At 38.9% G+C, this 20,642-nt stretch overlaps 2 protein-coding genes across 9 annotated transcripts in view; both read left to right on the forward strand.

The window, feature by feature from the left end:
- Positions 1 to 2,456: 2,456 nt before the first annotated feature.
- On the forward strand, positions 2,457 to 9,316 carry LOC116325584 (akt interacting protein). Of its 7 annotated transcripts, none has more exons than XM_031746527.2 (10): positions 2,457 to 2,594; positions 3,281 to 3,405; positions 4,932 to 5,143; positions 5,333 to 5,397; positions 5,506 to 5,606; positions 5,806 to 5,894; positions 7,139 to 7,237; positions 7,497 to 7,604; positions 7,738 to 7,798; positions 7,912 to 9,316. In XM_031746527.2, the coding sequence occupies exons 2-10, from the start codon at positions 3,358 to 3,360 to the stop codon at positions 8,017 to 8,019; spliced, it is 891 nt and encodes a 296-aa protein (XP_031602387.1). In that variant the 5' UTR covers positions 2,457 to 2,594; positions 3,281 to 3,357; the 3' UTR covers positions 8,020 to 9,316. The 7 variants fall into 7 exon arrangements, with proteins under 7 accessions (XP_031602387.1, XP_031602389.1, XP_039468616.1 ...); XM_031746529.2 differs by having other exon boundaries at positions 3,284 to 3,405; XM_039612682.1 differs by having other exon boundaries at positions 3,284 to 3,405; positions 4,935 to 5,143.
- Positions 9,317 to 9,875: 559 nt separating this feature from the next.
- The window catches only part of chd9 (chromodomain helicase DNA binding protein 9), a 71,518-nt gene continuing 60,751 nt past the window's right edge, over positions 9,876 to 20,642 (forward strand). For both annotated transcript variants that reach the window (XM_031746439.2, XM_031746440.2), the window contains exons 1-2: positions 9,876 to 9,981; positions 13,114 to 14,761. In XM_031746439.2, coding sequence (XP_031602299.2) covers positions 13,223 to 14,761 — 1,539 coding nt within the window. In that variant the 5' untranslated portion in view covers positions 9,876 to 9,981; positions 13,114 to 13,222. The remainder of the gene's footprint in view (positions 9,982 to 13,113; positions 14,762 to 20,642) is intronic.

Below are 20,642 nucleotides of genomic sequence, written 5' to 3' on the forward strand. Positions count from 1 at the left end.
CTGCTGAAACCACTATATACAGTATAAATCTTTTAGACAGGAACAATCAGACAGAGAAATATCCCATTACATCACTGATCTACTTGGCAAATGTATATAAAGGGATCTGATGCCAATATGATGCTTCCTATTCAAATGCATGCTCCAGATTTGCTGTATATCTCCTGGCAAACTTAGAATCTGTTTAAGCGCCTGCTCAAATATATCTTTAAGAAAATAAAGTGAATGCTACTGAGGCTATGCTATTTGACTCTGGCCATTTCAATGCAGCTAAACGAAAAATTTCAATATAAAAGCAAATCCAGCTCCAACAGGTCACATATTTAATTAGGTAATCCAATCTCCTCATTTTAATTACATTCATTAGTATATTTGTTTGACCAAACAAGGTCACAATAATTGATTAGATAAAGAATCAATGGCAAAGACAAAAAACTCATTACAAGAGCAGTGGTGTGGATATTTGCACCCTTGTTGGGGTCACACAGTTTATCTCAATGTCAATGAAGGCAAAGCAGGCATAAACTTATTTGTTTTGAGGTGGTCTTTGATTTGTACATGCCAAAGTAGTGATTGTGACCTTGCCCTGTTGGCTGCCCCATAAAGAAGCGGGACACTAATTACCTTTGACAGTGAAGTGTACTTGGGACAATATACAATCAGATAACAATAACAGAGTCAATAATTTGTATTTACTCTGAAACTTGGACAATGTCATTTCTCCCAATTAGTGTGATCACTGATGCATTAAATTAGTTTTTTTTTCTCTCTCTCACCCAGAAAAATAATTAGGGGTAATTATTAAGAAATCAATCAATCAAGAGAGTAAACTGTCAATGAAGCATGGTCAAAAGTTTAAAAAAATGTGTGACACATGGTTTGGATCCATCTTTCCCCCAGGGGAATTTGTTACGCAGTACACCGAAACATTAAAATAATGCAACAGCGCAGTGTGTATTTTGATGTTTATTTAAAATGCTAGATCCATGGATCCACTAATATTTATTTAATCTAAAAGGTAGCATATTCAAACTGAAAAATATGTTAAAACTTTAAATGTCATACACAAAAAACAAATAGGTAGGGAGAAAATAGTCATTAGAAAGTTGGTTAATAAACGCACACACAAACATGTTTTTTAAAAGAGTTGAAGCTCTACCAGAGGTTCATTTAACCTCTTTAATATGGAAAATTACATATAAAGTAAAAGCCTTGGGGATTTGTTCTTACAAGTTTAAAATGGGAGTTGGAACACATACTCTTAAATAATAAAAGAAAAATAATCATACATAGTTTATTGCAGGAGAAATTCATATTAAAAAAGGTAAATCATTTCAAAATTCTGCAACATGTAACCCTTGAATAATCACTGCTTTACTGTTTCCACTGTATATGATTCAAAAAGTGTTTAATGTCTAATAACAAGTCCTGATTCCATCAGCATCTACTTTTTCTCACATAACAATAATATTAACAGTATGTGAACAGACTTACAGTAAAAAGGTAAAATGTGGGCGGAATACGTAAAACATAACGCTGAGAGATGAAGAAGAAAGATAAATTGAAACGGGTGATAGAGGTTGACATTAGTCAGTAATTGTATATGTATTAGATAATGTTAGGCTATTTGCTGCTTCTTATTTTTCAACTGAATGAGAAAACTGGTTGATGTCAGTTGAAAATATAACAGAGTTTGGCATGCAATTGGTCCATTTCACCTTATTTATACAACGCTTACCAAAAATGATGAGAAGACGGGTTGGAAAACAAATGTTTTCATCCACTGAGTTATTCACAAAATAAATTACAATGTCTCTATTATAAAAAAAGATGCCTGCTTTACATGCCTTTTCTAAATGAAACGTTTTGCAATCCTGAATATATATATATATATATATATATATATATATATATATATATATATATATATATATATATATATATATATATATATATATATATATATATATATATATATATATATATATATATATATATATATTTTTTTTTTTTTTTTTTTTTTTTTACTTAGAGTACAGAAATTAAATTAATCATCCACATTATAGACAGTGGTTTTTAAGATGTATTCGCAAATGTTTAAATTAAACTTATTTCATTTTCTTCACATTGCAGTATTTGTCTGAAATTCATCATGTCTTTTTCCAGTTCAAGTCAACATAAATAGAAGACTGTAATATTTGTGCTGGTGGAATTGCTCTCTTTTGGGGTTTTCCGGATCTCATTATTTTCTATATTTTTTTTTTAGATTTATTAAATAGATTTATTTGTCGATTTATTTTTTATTATTATTATTTCAAACACCCAAGCCCCCTTGAATTCGAGGGCTTTGTGTTAAAGGGCACGTTGTCTATCACGTGACGAAGTCACCAGCAAATCACCTGCTGAGATGTGTTTCCTTATGAACCAATAAGGACGCGTTGTACAGCAGCAAAAACGCCCTTCATTTGTTAGATTGATCTCCGGTTTCTGTATGTTTGTCAAATTATTTAGCTAACCTACCTACGTTAGCCAGCTAGCTGGAATGGTAACCAAAGGAATGGTGAGCAGCTGTGCACTTTCCTTCGAAAATTAAGGTGGGCCATGCCTTAACATTTATTAATATTTAAAGGGACGTTTATACAGTTCAAGCAAATACGGTGAGTTTAATTAATAAGGTCTCTTAAGTGCAAGATCCACAGTTAAAAAGACTGGTTTTGTTAGCAGCGTCAAATGTAACCTTAAACCTAAAGCTGATGTTAGGTAAGTCAAGTAAAACAAATGAGACGGTGTAAGTCTGGTAAAATCGTAACTCACCGTATGCTTTGAAAGCTTATATTGCCAAAATTCCAGCTGTCAACTAGAAATATGTTACGTTCAGCTGCCTCACCCTGGTCCATAACATTTGCTAACGTAGCACTGTAATCTCAGATTGTGGTGAATGACACGATAGCTCATGCTTGTACCAGAAATGACGAGACTTTAACAATACATTTGATTAAAATCAGAACATTAGTTTCAAATTTGTTACGGCTCTGACAAACAACGTTAGACACACACGCTTTAAAACGTCTTCAATGAAACAGCTAGGTTAGCACGAAGCTAAGCTAGCCGAACCAACCCGTCCTAGTGTTAACTTTGTGGTTGCAAGTAGCTATGCTAGCTAAATTTGCATGGGATGCTTGATGATTATTATTGTTGTGTTGTTTTTTTGTTTTGTTTTTTTGAGATACGTGTTTAGGTTGTGTGTGTTTTGGTTTGACCTCAACTGTTTCCACCACAGCAGCGAATGGCCCGGAGACTACTTGTCGTGGGACCTTCATAAAAAGAGGGACATCAGTCTGAACCTCTGAATGAGTGATGAACTTAAACCCCTTCTGGAGCATGTCTGCCAATACAAGTCGTAAGGTAAACGTTGTGGATTTGTTTGTTTGTTTGTTTGTTTGTTTTTAAAGCTGCAATCATTGCCATTCCCATTCGGTATTTTTTTGTGGAAAAAATGGCAAACTTGATATTGATACAACACTTTAGTGTCCAGAAGCTCGCCTTAGGTGCCTTTCAGATATGTACAAGCCTGTGGAAATGAAAGTCATAAGCTTTGCAAAGCAGAGCGATTTTTGATGTCTTAACAGTGCAGTAAGTTTTTTTTTTTCTTTTCTTTTTTTTACCTTCATATGACACGGCAACGTTAATCACCTTTATTCTTAAAATCTTAACATATAAAATGTTTTGACTGCCTATTAAACCTGGAGCATTGTAGAGCTTACTATGGGTTACAAAGGTTGTATTTCTGCTGATCCTACAAGAATATGAGATTGCACTTCCTAAGATTTAAAATATTTGAGATAACTTTTGTCAATTTGCATGAGACTGAGTACTGAGTTAAAGGTTTAGGTTTTCTCCAAAGAAACAAAATATTTAGTTTAACAAAAACAAAAAAACAAAATCTGTACTTGTCTGCCAAATCTTGATTTCGATAGTCCTAAAAATTTAACATTGAGGGGACAAAAATCAAACTGAGAAAATGTATAGCTTTGTCTTTTCTCAGCCTTGATTCCCGCACCTGTTCCCACTTGGATTCATATTTTTAATCTTGTTAACAAATCTTGTTAAACTGGAAAACTTTCATACTCGACCTAAGGGTGTGGTTTTTCCACTTATTTTGGGGGAAATATGCTTATATTGTGTGAAGTTTAACTATAACCATATGATTTAAAGCTACATTATAACAAAGTCTCCACTCTTTCTGTGTTGTGGTGTTTGGTGAAGTTTGCTACTGCTTGACTAAATTTCCACTAGCACCCACCTAAATCCCGTTCCACCACTGGTGGGGAGGGGATTTAGGATGGACGAAAACAGTGTGAGTGACCTTGTTTGTCTCATTGAAGGTACATTTTAACACATTCTACAGGCAAGGTTTTTTTTGCTTGTTTTTTAGTGATTACGCAGCCTAAATCTGGTGTATTAGCAATATTTATTGCAAGCATTCCTGCCATATTTGTGCTGATTAACATCACTGTTTGTTATGGCTTCCTGATGTATCCTGCCATTCAAAACAGCATTCTTCTGTTTTGTGTTCAGAGTGCACTGTGACACTTTACCGCAACTCCTCGTATCATCCTTGCGTCATCAGTAAGATGGAGTTACAGCTAGGCATGAAAACACTTGCTCTTGTCTAGACATGGCTCCCCGACGAGCTGCAAACCAGATGGGCAGTGTAACCTGAGAGGTCACTCACAGCACATGGTCACTACCTTGTGCCACTGGATTACTCCTTAGGTCTACCGCTTGAGCATTTATATACACTATCTAAATTCGACTCAGGGGTTTCCTTCTGATTTTTTTTTTTTTTTTTTTTTTACCCCCCTCCCACATAGCATGGGCTTTAATGTTTCATGTGTTGAGATCCCTGTCATGTTTTCAATCCTGAACAGCAGAGATCTGACAACGAGGAACAAAGCGGGCATGGGGAGCAGAGGGCCAGTCCAGCCCGGATGCCCTTTGGCAGAAAGCAGCTTCCACCGATTCCTAAGAATGCAGCCCCTATTACCAAGCCTTCACCACTGGGTACTCCAATCCAGTCTGCCAATGGCACGCACGCCTCTTACGGCCCTTTTTACTTGGAGTACTCTCTGCTGGCTGAGTTGTACGTATTGGTCCAGTGTCAGAATTTAAATTTCAGTTTGTTGTTAATTTCTTGGCATGCTCCAATATGCTGGTAGTCCTTGTTTTTAAAATACCCACTGTATACATTTTGTATTAAACTAGTTTCACAGTATCACTTAAATTGTTTTTATTTGGTTTTCCTTCTTCTGATTTTTCTTGTGACCTGCAGCACATTAGTGATAAAGCAGAAGCTCCCTGGAATTTATGTCCAGCCATCCCACAAGTCTGCACTAAGTAAGGATTCCACTTTTAAAAGTTCATGCAATTAGTCACTTTTTATATATCAGGGGAAAGGAAAAAAAAGTGATAAGTGATTCTAAAATGGCATCTCTCACTGTCTAGTGTGGTTTGGTGTCATATTCATCAGACATGGCTTGTACCAGGATGGTGTCTTCAAGTTCACTGTGTATATTCCAGACAATTATCCAGATGGGGAGTGTCCCGTAAGTATTAAAAAAATGTTCTTGTTTGATATTTTGCCCCCTTACCAAAAAGTGAGATTGTATGATTTAGCTAAAAAGAGTAAACATTGGAAAATGCAAGATGTATGTCATTATAAATAAGAAGTAGCAGCATAAATGATGTATACATAAACTGTCATAAAATATGGTTCAAAAAAATGGTGCAAACAATTTGTTTCAGAAATTAGTATTTGACATACCAGTCTTCCATCCACTTGTTGACCCTGTGTCTGGAGAGCTTGATGTCAGAAGAGCTTTTACCAAATGGAGGTAGGTTTACCATTTTTCTGCTTATGTACTTTGCTTTCTTAGTTTTCTCAAATTATATTTTGCAGTAGAAGAAATTGGGGGCGGGGGTTGGAAAAACTTGAGCAACTAAATGAATCACCAAGCTCAGTGTGGGCTGCTGCTGTAGCCCATAGGCTTCAAGGTTCAACAGAGGTGCTCTTTTGCATACCTTGGTTGTAATAAGTGCTTATTTGGGTAACTGTTACTTTTCTATCATCTGGAAGGAAACTGGCCGCCTCTGGCTTCTGGTGCCTACAAGGCATTTTCAGCCAGAGAACTGCCACTTGATGATATTTTCTATTTTCAGACCGTGTTTTAAACCCAGTAGATCAGCATTTTCTTAAATACTCAGACTAGTTTGTCTGGTGCCCACACCCATGCTACCACCCAGTCATTCAAAGTCATTTAAATCACTTTTCCTTCCCATTCTTATGTTTGGTTTGAAATTCAGCACGTCACCAGGTTTACATACCTGACTGATTTACTGTCATGTGATTGTCTGAGATATTTGCAGTAACATACAGTTGAACAGGTGTAAAATATGAGAGAGAGAGAGAGAGAGAGAGAGAGAGAGAGAGAGAGAGAGAGAGAGAGAGAGAGAGAGAGAGAGAGAGAGAGAGAGAGAGAGAGAGAGAGAGAGAGAGAGAGAGAGAGAGAGAGAGATGCACCAGGAAACATGATTCTGAAAAGTAACACAAATCCAAAAACTGTATGCCATGACTAGCTGTGCTTCTGGACGTGATCAAAAACTGAACTACGCACAAGGCAGTAAAAACAAGTTTATTATGCTATTCAGCAAGGACTGACAATGGCATGGACTGTAGTACAAATTTTGCATTTAAAGACATCTTGGCACTCTTCCATGATGCAGGTGTATCTAACAGCTCTGTTTGTTAACTCTTGGATGAGGAAAACTCATCTGTTCCTGAAGCAGAGTTAACTTACAAATTACCTGCTTGCTAGCAAGTTTTCTTCAACAAACTTAGTATTTCTCTCTGCTGCACCGGAATCATCTTGGTGACACCAACTAATTCATAAAGTAATATTATATGGGCTTTACGCTGCAATATGAAGCACCTTGGGGCGACAGTAATTTTTTATTTTTTCGCTCTCTATAAACGATATGTAACTGAATTTAAAATAAATCAAACATTTACTGACTTCATCCACGTGTGTGTGTGTGTGTGTGTGTGTGTGTGTGTGTGTGTGTGTGTGTGTGTGTGTAGACGGAATCACAACCACATCTGGCAAGTCCTGATGTATGCACGTACAGTTTTTTACAAGATTAACACCACAGATCCACTCAACCCAGAGGCTGCTGTACTGTGAGTTTAACATTCTTGGTTTTTGCCTTTTTTTTTTTTTTTTTTTTTTTTTTTTTTCCTTAATGGAACTTGTTGTGTGTGTATATTTTATTTTTCTTCTGAAAATGTTAAAAAAAATCTTGTTAGTCATTTATAGAAAAACATAGTTAAAATCTCGACTAAGAAACTGGTCTTTTAGCGCTCGGTGCAAAGTGATGTTTCTGGCTAAATAAGTTTGACATTGGCTTTTTTTTTTTTTTTTTTTTTTTTTTTTTTCCAGCTATGAGAAAGATGTGCAGTTGTTCAAAAGCAAAGTGGTAGATAGTGTGAAACTATGCAACAGTCATCTTTTTGATCAGCCGAAGATCGATGATCCCTACGCAATAAGGTTCGTCAACTGTCCATTTCACATTCTAGTGCTGACCACAGTAAGGAAAAAAGTGTGTGTGTTTGTTGAAACTCTAAAGGGGGGAAAAAAATTATCTTGTGTTCAATTCTCCACTTTGATCCATTGGTTTCAGTTTTTCCCCATGGAACCCAGCTGTACATGAAGAAGCAAAAGAGAGGATGTTCACATACAAGGTAAGTTTTGCTAAATTAAAACTTTGCACTTTCAAAGCAGGAGAGAGTTTAATCTGTATGTTTTCTCAGGTGATTCTTGTTATGCAGCTTTTAATTTGTTATTGTTGCCCTAGAGACGACCTGAGGATCACCACAAGGTATCTCAGGCATCGGGGTTGTCTTGGGTAAAGCCTGGCTCGACACAGCCCTTCAGCAAAGAAGACAATCCTCCCCAGAGCTGAACCTGCAATGTCAAGATAGTGGCCACTAGAGGGAGTCAGAAGCATCAGATTCCATGCCACAGGCTTGCATCAGCCATCTGTGTGAAAGTGGAACCTTGGTAGTTGGCAACTTTATATCAGCTCTTCACATTTATTGCTTGGCTTTAAAAGCTTTTGTAGGCCTCTCCTCAAAGAGTTTTAGAAAAAGGAAACCAAGTTTGTATCATATTTAAATCAACAATGACAAATGGATGTGTCAACATCCTTTAGGGTAAGATGCAATCAAAGTGCATTCTCATTTTGGTTTTCTTATCCATTCACATATTTAGTTACGTTATGACATACAGCTGCAAAAGGCTGTGGAAGATGTGAGCAAAATTATTTTCATTCTTATTGTAAGTACAGTGGATTGCATGATCAATACCACTTGTTCAATTTGGCTCAGGACTGTTTATTTGTAAGACTCGGAATGTTTAATCACAGCTGTGTCGGTGAAAAAACCCTGTCACATCCTCCTCTATTACCAAGTTAGGTTGACATTTGCTTTATATTTGTCTTATTGGACAATGAGTTATTTTTTATTTCCACTGTGTAAACGGTTGTCTTACTTTGCTCCTAATATTTATGTAAAGCAGAGTTGGCAAATATGGTTTTAAATAAGATTCTAAGTAAGTAAGCTTATGTATTTTGCCAGATTTGAAATCATTTTGAATGTTTTATATATATATATATATATATATATATATATATCTCATTGGTTATTAAAGGTTTGATGTGTAAATAATGGATTCTATGCTGAGGTTTAAGAGACATCTGCATTGGTGCTCTGTAAGAGAATGTCTTTTTTTTTTTTTTTTTTGTAGATAATTGTAAATTACTCCCAAATAAATGACGTTACTCTAGAATTACAGAAGTCTGGAAGACAAACACCTTTTATTTTGATAAGGTTTAGTTATTTAGGACACTCTGAACAGCAAAATATGATGGTAATAAACTGGGTTGCTTCATATTCTCTAGATTCAGGCCAGTGTCAGTTCAAACTTGAAGTCTTCAAGCAGAGGGATTTGGCTTGATTGCTGTATTTGCAAATACTGTTGGAAAATAGATTTAAAATCAGTAGAAATTCCATAAAGAAATGAGCACAGCAGGTATGGTGGCCAAACTTGTTTGAGCTGCTGTAAGAGGGAAAGTTGTAACAAACTGTAATTGATGCCATTTGGCTCTTCAGAAGTTCAGATGTGTTGATGTGTGGAACCATTTCTTCTTGACTGCTTAGACTGGTTTTCTTTGAAATCAATAAAAGGATTTTTAAAAGCTATGTTTTGTTTATGTATTTATTCAAATGTGTGTTTGTTCTGAACTAATGAAAACCTAATTACAAGAAACGTATTTCAAACGTAATTACTCAATACAGTTGCTGATACAAAGTAGCAATTTCTGTTACACTAGAAATGATTATATCAAAGAAAACTACGTTCAAATTTGAAGTTACTTTTTTTTTAGCGAAGTATTTCCCTCTGGCAACAGATGGCGTTATGTACCCACAGCTGAAACCATCTCCGGCTCTTGTCACGTTCGCACTGAGGACAGACTAGGGTACATGTGCGAATATAAAACCTCTCCGGATTGGCTCCGGTTTAGACGCGGCCATCTTATGCACTCTGTCAACACAGCAACTTTACAAACGATTACATGATTTAATCAGCAACGCCCTGGCGCCACCGTCCTCAAAGTAGTCACAGTTGGTGAACCGGTTTTTAATTTAACATGGAAATGAGTGATTTTGGCAAATTGTCAGCGGTCCAATCACAGAGGGAGTTACTAATATGCAAATGCGGCGTTATCACAGTCACGTCAGCAGCAGCAGCAGAGCCGCTGTGCCGTGGTCGCCAGCAGGAGTACAACTAACAACACAGTAACAACTTCGCTAATACCACTCTGTCTTCATTGGCGTCTGGAGCTGCGCTTTGTGGTTCTTTTCAGGTAAGAAACTGCGCTAATTTCGTTGACTTTTCTGAGACGCGTTTGGACTTGTGGGCTTCTGTTTCATACAGTCAAGTAGCTGTCAAATTTCGGACAGTGAGTCAATGAGGGTCGCCTCAGCTGTCTGATGACACACCGCCTAGCTGACTGTGTATCTTCCCTCTAGAAGCAAGGGTGTTCAGGAGCGAAAAACTTGTTTGTTTTCTTTGAATTCGCATCGAAAGCAGCAAATATCATCGTACTTTTTCAGAGTTTGACGCCTACATGTAAATGCGCGTGTCTCCAAAGTAGTCCTAGGTGGGTTCTTCTTGGTCATGGTGGTCCTGAACTGACAGCGACCAGCCGGGCTCAAAGCAGCATGGCACTTGAATGTGGACGCCGATGTAGTTAACAGTGCCAATACTTCGACAGGTTATTTGAAATGAAAACGAAAGTCAGGTCAGGCGAGGATAAACTAGTTGGTTGTTATCACGGTCACAATCATTGACGACCTCTGCATCCATCTCCGGCCCCCTCCCCCCTCCTCCTCCCTATCTTCTTCTGTGAGCAGCGTCACGACACCTTTTGAATCCTTAGGTTATACGGTTCGAGTGCATGTGCGCACCTCGACAAACAGTTTTATATCTAAAACTCAAATGTTCCACGTGCGTTCATTTTCTTTCCGTTCGGCGAGCAGTTGCGCTTAAAGTAGCGCAACACATTGCCGCCTCGTCGGCTTATCAAACACCGCGCTCGCAGAGGCTGAAGCCATTTCTGAGGGAAGATGAAGAGGATGATATTAACTCAAAAGGTGAGCTCGGTGTCTTACTTAAACATGGTCGCTTAAGGGCTTTGAAAACACCACAGATGTATCGCCGTGTCGCCAACTGAGATACGGGACCACTTTACCAATAAAAACCTTGGAAGTTTCCTAAAAGTGGACTGAAATGCGTTCGTATACGCGCTTAGCGTTTGCTTCAACTTTCAGTTAAATTAATAGTTCCAATTTTGTTAGTTTTACACGGACATCTGTCCCAGAATTCAGGAGCAGTTTATAAACACAGTTCATGTTGATATTAGGCATGAGTTGCACGTGCCTGGATGGTGCTCACAACGTCACAATTATGAAGGAAACAGCTGGAAAGCATCAGAGGGGACTGGTCTATGCCTCGGGGCCAGATGGGTGGCGTTTGAAGGTTAGCAGTTGCTTGGCTTAGCTATAGGGAACCTACATATAGATAGGGATCTACAGAAACTTAAAACTGACATGTAATTACATGGCAGTCACATGATTTCCCAATAAACATAATGATCACTAGAGAAAACACTGGAGAGGATCTTAAGCTTGAAGAACAGCCTAATGTGAAAACAGGAATTGCTTCATGCCTGTGTGAATTGACTTTTGCAGGGACCTGGTGGTTAGTGGGGAGAGTGGTAATGTGCATGACAATGAGTCTTAAAAGGAAATGTAGTGATAGTACAGTAAAGTAGATTTCCTTTCTCTGTATGTTTAATTTAAGATTTAAATATTGCTTTCGAAATGTAAAGCAATGGTATGAGGTGGTGAGAATGTTATGAATTGTTTGTTAATATATGAGATTACACATTACTCAGGTTTGATGTTAGTAACATTATAAAGTCACTATGAAACTCGTAATGTAGCTAGTGGAATTGTTTAGCTTGTCCTCTGTCTTCAGTAGATTTCTAGTAGGAACAGCAATTGTATTCATCATAACAATTAAAATTTTCTCTCTATCTTTGTGTGAATTTTCCCCAGGTACATTGTTTGCTGTCACAGCCTGAACATGTTGGTTAGGTCAAGTGGCATCTCTAGAACCGGATGTGAACATAGTTATTTGTTTAGTTATGTGTCAACCCAAGGGTTGACAAGCAGCTTACCCATGTACCCCACATGTTGCCCTTGTCAGTTGGGATAGCTTTAAACCCTTAGAACAGTTAAGAGGGTTTATATGAATAATGGAAACTTAAACCAGGGAACCAATGGTAATTCTGAGAGTTCATGTAGACATTTCTGTTGCTATGGGCCAAGCAGGCCACCTATGCTGGTTCACTTGCATACAGAGAAGTTGGCTGTTAGAATCACTTAGTCAAAATGATTTTTTAGGTGGGCTTTTCTTATAGCCATCACAAAACTGCAGCAGCAGCTGGGTAACTGCCAGTTAAACAAGAAAAATCAAACTTAAGACTTTCTATCTTTTAGTTTATCAGCTTGTGCATATTGCTCTGTTGTTGTTGTTTTTTTGTATAACATTATCCATATTAGACTGGTGTCTCTGATAACAAATCACACATTCAGTAGTTGAGAGCACCATAGTTTTTTTTTATGCTGGTAAAATGTTATGTTAAACCATTTACTAGCATGGCTATTATTTTAAATATATGCCATGATAATCAAAGAAGAAGATGCCAGACAAAAATATGGGACAAATGTCTGTGTTCATTTGTGTGCCTGTGTGCATGTTAAGTCAGCATAATGACTGACCTCGGTAGGCTGCTGTCATCTTCCGCTGGTCTGTGGTTGCAGAACACGCACATGCGCGTGCTTAAAGGGCCTCCTCTGCCTCTGTCCTTAGCTGTTGAAATTCTATCAGCTGTCTGCACCTCCCACACATTCTGCAGTAGCAGGGCAGGCAGCTTCATTGGTTGTGGAGGTAGGGGGTTGAGGCGCATTTGTGCGTATGAGTGTATTTGAAAAGGGTGGGGGTACAGGAAGAGGCACCTGCTGGTGGCTGGCGGTTGGTTTGCACCAGCTGCTTTGCTGCACACATGAAAGGCAATGCTGACAGATAACTGACAGTACCAAGTTTCTCCACAACCATGACATAGCCTTCACTTGGATAAGAGCTTTTATATGTCAGATTGATAGAGTCATGCAGTTTTACTGCTCTCAAAGAATACATCATTGATGAGGAAATGGATGACAAAGTTCAATATGGTGGACAAAAATATACTTGATAAGCTGTTGTGTCATCTTTTAACTGGAAATTATTTGTGCGTGTGTTTAAAGGTTGATTATGCTAATAAGTAACTTTTTTTTTACCAAATGAAACCTGATGTAGGCCATAGATTACCAGCTGAAACTTTATCATCTGATATAAGTATTATAATTCATATTTTTTCTCTCCATTTTAGGGCAGAAAAACTATATAGTCGGCATGCTGTAGCTCTACAGAGAGGCATTTGGGGACCAGTTTGGATCCATTGGTGTTCCAGAGGTTCCAGTCATCCTCCAGCCTCCACCATGGACTTCTTTAATGACCCCAGCCTCTTTGGTGGAGGTTTGGAAGGGCTGGATGACGATGGCTTCGCTTCAGCACCATCACTCGTGGATGAGCTAAATCTTACTGCTGACTTTGAACCGCTCCAAGTGGAGCCTCTTGGCCCTGGGAAGCATCAAGACATGATGCCACCAGCTTCTACCCAACAAGCTATGCCTAGTTACAGCCAGTCAATGGGTCATTACATTGACATTAAGGCCAATGTGGCTCAGGCATTTTCTGGTTCTCAGGGCATAAGTGAGGGCATGATTACAGAGCAACATGGCTCATACCATAATGCTCCCATGAGTCAAGTTCCTCAATCCAATGGGCTCTTCTGTAACAGTGGCAGTCCGATGTGGGGTAACCAAGACCAGAATGGGAACATGTACCAGGCCTTACCTCAACAGCAGCTTTGTCATCAACAGCAACAACTACAAAGCCAGCAACTTCATGGCAGACATCAAACACAGCACCATCCCTGTTATCAGCAAGAGGAGCAGCAGCACAGAATGCGACAGCAGCAGCTGCAACAACAGCAAAGTCATCAGCAACAGCTGTTAAACCAGCACCAACAAATTAACACACAGACTGTGTCCCTGCAGCAGCAGCATCACAATTTCCCGTTTCACCAGGGAGGCCAGTCCAGCAGCCAACAGCAAATTCACCACACTCAGCAGCAGGTTCAGCGCCAACTAACTGTGAGAGAGCAGCAGTTCCACTCAAGAGCTCTTCCAAATAAGCATTATTTGGAAAGTCCGAATGCTTCTATGACTGCAACTTGCTTGCAAACACAGCCACAGCAAGGTAACTACCAGTTGGTCAGGGAATGTCAAGCTTTCCCTGGAACAGGACTGGAAGAATCTAACCTGTCCTTTCCCATGCATTCATCATCTATGGTTCATTCCCTGCCCACATGCTCTGTCAGTTCTGCCAGAGCTTATCAACCGACTCAGTACCCTACTTATCCTGGGGAGCCAGAATTACCCAGTCTCAATGAGCAATCTTTGTCCTCAGCCTCGGTGTCTAGGCCCAGCAACACCACTGCACCACTCACTTCTACAATACCTGAACTTACAGGGACACCATGCCAGTTTTCATCCACTGCACATTTGAGTCAGCAGCACACTAGGACCCCAATTAGCCAGGCAGAGGAATGTCCTTTCCGTGCTATACGTTGCTCCGGAGAAACCCAGGGAAACTGCAAGTCATCTGAGATGTTTGGTGAATCTATGCGATCCTACCCCAACATTACCACCCACCTGCCTTCTGAGCAGCCTCAGAGTTGCAGGGTTATCAACACTAATGGATACCAAGCCTTGGGAGACAGCCTTTTACCATCAGCAGCTCATGATGAAGACTTGGATGGCCTGGAGCCTCCCGACCTCCTGCCTGACCTACTGCCCCAGCTTGAGCATGCTTTTAAGCAAGAGGACAAATCTAACTGTGGCTGGACTGATACTACTCAGGAGATGGGAATTGAGTACAGGAAACCATCACCCATTGAGTACAGTGAAGATAAGGTAACACATTTCATCCTTTTTGTTCCTAAAGCATTTGTTTAAAGGCACTGCACTGATCTTTATATATAACCACACACCTCATACTTAACATCCATTTCTAAGTTGCAGTCAATGACAAGAATGAAAATGAATAAGCTGAATGAAATGAAACAGTGATGTGTTGCTATTTTAAATATTTTTTTTCTTTAATAATGGAGAAATATTTTCTTCTTTGCATATTATGGCACAAAATTCGGCCACTCATATAATGCTTAGCTATCTCAGGTAGAACATGTGCTTGCCTAGTAGAAAACCTGCAATCAACAGTGGAAAGGGGAAGGTGTATCTTGGGCAGTCTGAAAGCTATCTGAAAATGATAATGGTCAGCCCAACCTGGCCTGTCTGTCTGGCCAGTGCACTGACAGCAGCTCAGGCCTGATTAGGCTAAGAGTGGCAGGAGAGTCTTCAGGACTTAGCTGTAAGCATACTTAGGGCTATATCAAGATGTGGGTCAGGGCAAGCCAGAAGCACTTGCATACTGCCTCGCTGGAGTGTGGGGGAGGTTGCACGCTGTTGTGGTAGCTGCCACAGTTTCTGTGTGTGTCTGTGCGTGAGTGCGTGTGCACGTGTGAGAGAGTGAGCGGTAGGAAAAGAGCACGGTGAAGGAGAGTGGTTAGCACTTCAGAGCGGGGGAGGGGGTTTGAGAGATGGAGAGGGCAGCAGCTCATGGAAAAAGGAGAGCTTAGGAAAGAAAGGGAGGGAAAGAGACAGAGAGGAAGAGCATGACAGAGAAAAGAGAAGCGGAGGGGGAGGTTGGGTGAATGCATTAGCTGGCTGTAACAGGCTTCAGGCGGTTCCTGGACCTCAGATGGCTTGTAACTTAGCAGCATCCATGCACTACCATCACCCATGAGTGACACATGACCACCAGCTGAAGCCACAGACCTTTCATCATGCTCTGCATACTTTATGTGCATATGTAGATAGAAACACATTTTTGTGTTCTCTTTTGAGAACATTTGTGTTAGATTTCAGAATTTTTGTTACTAAAACAATGAAAATTATTTTTTTGAAGGCACACTTTATATGTAGGCATAAAAGCACTTGTGTTTCCCATGGCCCTCTACTGACAAAACATCTCATAACCACTAACCGTACAGAAGTGTTGTTTGGCAGTATTGTACCAACCTCACCTTTGTCTGTATCTGCACTTACCCTAGTGTAGTAAACACTTATATTACTACAATTTTACAGTATGTGTTTGAGTGACTCATTTAAATCTCTGTAAACAGGGACCTTTTACTAGCAGCAGGTCCATTATGTCTCCCCACTTTTAAAAGCAAATATATGCCCCAGAGCCAAAACACAACTTGTGTTTTCAGTAGCTCATCTATACCCCAGCATTCAGCAGGTGATAACAAAACTGGTGCTGCGCCTAAACCAGAGCTCATCCACACAGGCCATTTGCTCATCTGCAAAGGTCCTTGATTGAAATGGGGCCATGAACCACAGCCATATGAACAAGCCTCTCCCTGTCTGTGTCAACATCCAGCCCTGTGTTGATGCTTACAGGCTGACTGTGCTATTCATGTGCACTGATGTGTGAAGAGCCTGCTGATAGTGTGTTTGCTGAACAGGCAAGGCATCAGGGGATAGCGGCCCACTCTTCACTCCCCCATAGTGAATGTGGCTAATTAGGATTTCCAATGTTTGTAATGGTCAGCTACAGATGTAATGACTCGCCAGGGTTAAGATTTAAGACTTATCACAGGTTTCAATATTCTGAACTTTTACATAATTAAATATTTAGAAAATTTCAATGTTCTGTTGAAATAAATTTTAAATCAAACAAGAGACCTTGCAGTGGAACCAAATCAAATATCATGTCTGTCAGCATACTAATATTAAATCAGTGAGATAGTTTTTGTTATCCTCTTTCGCTTAGTGGAAGGGCAGCCCATCCCAGCTGTCATAGGGTGAGAGGCTGGGTACACCCTACCTAGTTGCAATTTCTGCATTATTAAATAAGCAAAGGTTGAACCACACCCATTTTGGTTTTTGCTACATACCTGTTAAGTTTCTGAACTTGGTTTTGCACGACTGTGGCACTGTAGTGTTGACAAAATTCAGTCCTCAAACATAAACGGTTGCCAGATGTACTCAAGACAACATTGGAATAGTTCCTGCTATTCCAAAAGCAATAGTACCACATTTTGTCACAGTGATAGACTCACAATGTAAAAGTTATACCACAGCAGTATTTCAGCTGCTACTAGATATGTGTAGAACTCTTGCTTTATTTCCATGAATCAATTTGGCAACATGTATTCAGTGCTAGTGGGCTGATTCTGATGATTCTCATTTCTTTGGTCATTTGGTAATTATTTAACTTAAAAGTACCTTTCTTCTGGTCATTTCATCTCTACACTAAGTTGTAAATTTGAGTAAATAATCAATTAGATCATACTACATTATTATTTACTTTTTTAGGCGTGGGAAAATTCTGAGGGTTCATTTCTAATTCTCAGCGTCTTGATCCAGTAGTAAAAACAATAATGAAACTAGAGCTAGTGATGACTGGGGATTTTACAGTACTAGAAATGTAGTAGTTGGTACCAATACCAATAGAACTAAATGATTCACAATGCCAAATTCAGTTGTACTTAAACACAAAGTTCTTTGTTTGCTTGGGGGTGGCTGGAGCCTATCTCAGCTATCATAGGGCGAGAGGCAGAGTACACCCTGGTTAGGTTGTACACAGAAAAACAGAGAACCATTTACAGTCATAGTCAGACCTATGGGCAATTTAGATTTACCAATTAACTTAACCCAACTAATTGCATGTCTTTGGACTGTGGGAGGAACCCTGAGAAAACCCACACAAGCACAGGGGAGAACATGCAAACTGTGTGGTCCTTTATGCTGTGAGGCAGCAGTGCTAACCACCACCTTACTGTGCTGTTCTGGCCTACTAATGTTAGTTATATTATGTTAGCATAGGCATTTAATTTTAGCCATTGAGAAATATTTTAGTATATGGAGTAAAGCTGATTTCAGAATATCAGTCTCAGCTGTCTTAAACAAAATAGTAACAAGCATTTCAGGATAACATTAGAAAGGTAATACTGTGGATGTCGTTACTGTGAATTGAAACTTTGAGGAAATCTGGAGGCTTGTCTTCACTAAATTGGAAGTATTTCGTCCCTTTGTTCAAAAACTGCAATAGCATCATTTGGATATTGGCTTTTGTGAATCAATTAAATCAATGCCTTGGTCTACCAACTCAACCCACCCTACTCTAAACACAAAGTGCTTCTATAGCTGAATCTTCCGTTCTCATCAGTGAGTCAGAACAGAGCTATTGTGACCGCTACACTAGTCACTATTTTTCATATGTTGTGCCATTTCTAGTTTTGCCTTTGCTTCCTTCTTCTTCAACAGGTAAGGCTAGACTAGAATACTTGTAGCCATGTGCCTCCCCCTGCAGTTCTAGAAGAGTAGCCACCTCAGTCAGTACACTGCTTACAATGCCAAAGAAAAACAAGTACCATCACGTTTTCAGAATTTTGATATTAAATTGTGTTGTAAGCAACGGTCTTCTGACATCCCTAGTGCTGTCAGGAAATTGTATTAAGTAATACAAAGAGAAGACTGCAATGAATACTCATTTTATATTCATCCACCATAGAGTCACACTGGCCACTGAAATTTGAATTGATTTGATAAAGGCATGTTTGAAATAATGACATTTATCCAGTGTCATAGGCTGTTGAATGTTTGGTGTCTATGTTGGCAGTGTACCCAGTAAAGCAAAATAAAAGTCTGCTAAATACACACACATATCACTTTGTTTATTTTTTGCAAGTCATACTATTGACTTAGGCTTTTTCGCAGGAAAGACTTAAGGGTTTGGCAATCCTTTAGAGCTACAAACTGAAAATTAATTGTTGGTTATATAGGTGGTGCAATGGTGCATGTCATCTCACAGCAAGAAGGTCCTGGGTTTGAATTCACTGTGGCCTTTTCAACCCCGAGGACATGCTCTTGTTTTTGTTTTGTTTTTTTCTTCTAACTTTATTCATCACTGCACAAAGAAACAGGGCAGCTGTGTCCTCAGAATTTTGAGATTCTAGTTGTCAAGGACAGATGATTTTAAAATCTCAACATTGATATCTCCTTAGATATTTAAGTTATATGATTATCTTTTTTTCCCTTTCTTCTTTTTTTAAGAATATCAATATGTTGTCTAGCCCTGTTTTTAAACCAGCTATCGACTAAACTAGCTAGCAAGCTCAGCTAGAGCTTGTTAGCTAGATAGCCACCTTTACTTGAAAATGCTTCATTGTGTGTGTTGGTCAGCCAAGGCTTATACTACAAAACAAGTTCAGCCTACCCAGGATATCTTTCCATTATCTGGCTTCATTTCACTTAACATCAGCGGTTAGGCTATGTGGTCATACGAAGGTGGTTATCAACTTGAAAAATCAACCTAAGGTTTCCAAATACAACTACAAACACGTTCACATGAAAGGTGTAGAGTTGGCAGCATATGACCAGTCACAAACAAGGACAGCTCTACATTATAGGTTTATATTAGCAGAGCGGCCAATTTTATAAAGGAAGATATGATGATTCTGTGATATTAGAAAAATATTAAGAGGGTAAATATATATAATACAGGCTGCAAGCAGCATATTTGATGCAGACATAGGAGTAAATGTGTGTAATAGGTAATGTTAGTATTAAAAGCACTATGTGAATATGTGAACTTCGTGTGCTTTAGATAGTAAAACTGAAAAATACCTAGTAATTTTAAAAAAAATCTAGCGTATTTAAAATCAGAAAGAAAACTAGAGAAAACATTTAGACTTGGGCATCCACTTCTGGGAAGATTGGCAAATTCCTTAAATATGAATTTTTTATGTTTCTGTAGTGGTTAATCCACCAGTATGTGTGCAAGCTCTTTTATCAAAATGCTATTTATCAAAATGAAATTTTTTAATACATATTGTTGCTATCCCTGAATTTTAAAATTGACTGTTTTATATAAAAGCAGGAAAAAGTAAAGCACAGTATTTTTTTTATTAAGATGCCAAATTACTGTTATTCACTTGCATTCCCAAAAAGAAAAAATAGTTTTAGTGGTTGAATGTTTTACTTGCCTACCTTCTGACGTCTCAGAGCAGTGCTGGCTTAAATTTGGGTAGAAAAACGAAAATTCATACATTCAATACTGAATCTATTGCCTTTTGGTGTTAAGGACCCATTTCCATTCAAAACCAAAATATTTCTGGGCACTCAGCTCACTGACAGTCCATAAGGCCGATATGACATTACATTGCATAGTTTGGTCTTACACATTTGATTGGGACTGGCAATTTGATGCTGCAAGTTTATAAAAAAAAGAAATAAGAAAAAAATACTTTTGCCATTAAGCCTCTCTTTCTTATGGAGTCATGTTTTTACCCTGTGATGTTATTTCAGCTTCAGTTCATTTTATTCCGTTGTGGCAAATATAAGGCCCTATTTGTCATTGTTTTGGCACCTGGATGTGTGGAGTGCTAGCTTTGTTGTGTTAATGAATGGCTTTGTCATTTTTTTTTGGCATGCTACTACACTCTACTGTTTGTAATTTTCATAACACTAGAGGCCACGGCTTTCATGCTGAATAGAAAAGAGAAGTGAGACTGATGGACACTGATGGCCTGGGTGGCTGTAGTCATTTGGGGGCCCCCCAGCAGCGATACTGAGCAGGTGCCTCCCCGCTGGCTTTCTATATCGTTGGTGTATTGCTGCTTTCCCCTCTCTGCCCAGCCTTTTCCTCTGAGTTGTATTTCCAGTCATCAACTTTGAATATGCGTGCATGCTTGTAAAAAGGATTGCTGTTTCTGTGACAGGCTAG

The sequence above is a fragment of the Oreochromis aureus genome, linkage group 1, assembly GCF_013358895.1.
Source record: "Oreochromis aureus strain Israel breed Guangdong linkage group 1, ZZ_aureus, whole genome shotgun sequence".
NCBI lineage: Eukaryota > Metazoa > Chordata > Actinopteri > Cichliformes > Cichlidae > Oreochromis > Oreochromis aureus.

Coding starts and splice junctions, on each gene's coding strand:
- LOC116325584 (XM_031746527.2), top strand. CDS start 3,358: ATGAACTTAAACCCCTTCTGGAGCATGTCTGCCAATACAAGTCGTAAG. Junction 5,398..5,505: donor ATCCCACAAGTCTGCACTAA/GTAAGGATTCCA, acceptor CTCACTGTCTAG/TGTGGTTTGGTGTCATATTC. Junction 7,799..7,911: donor AGAGGATGTTCACATACAAG/GTAAGTTTTGCT, acceptor TTGTTGCCCTAG/AGACGACCTGAGGATCACCA.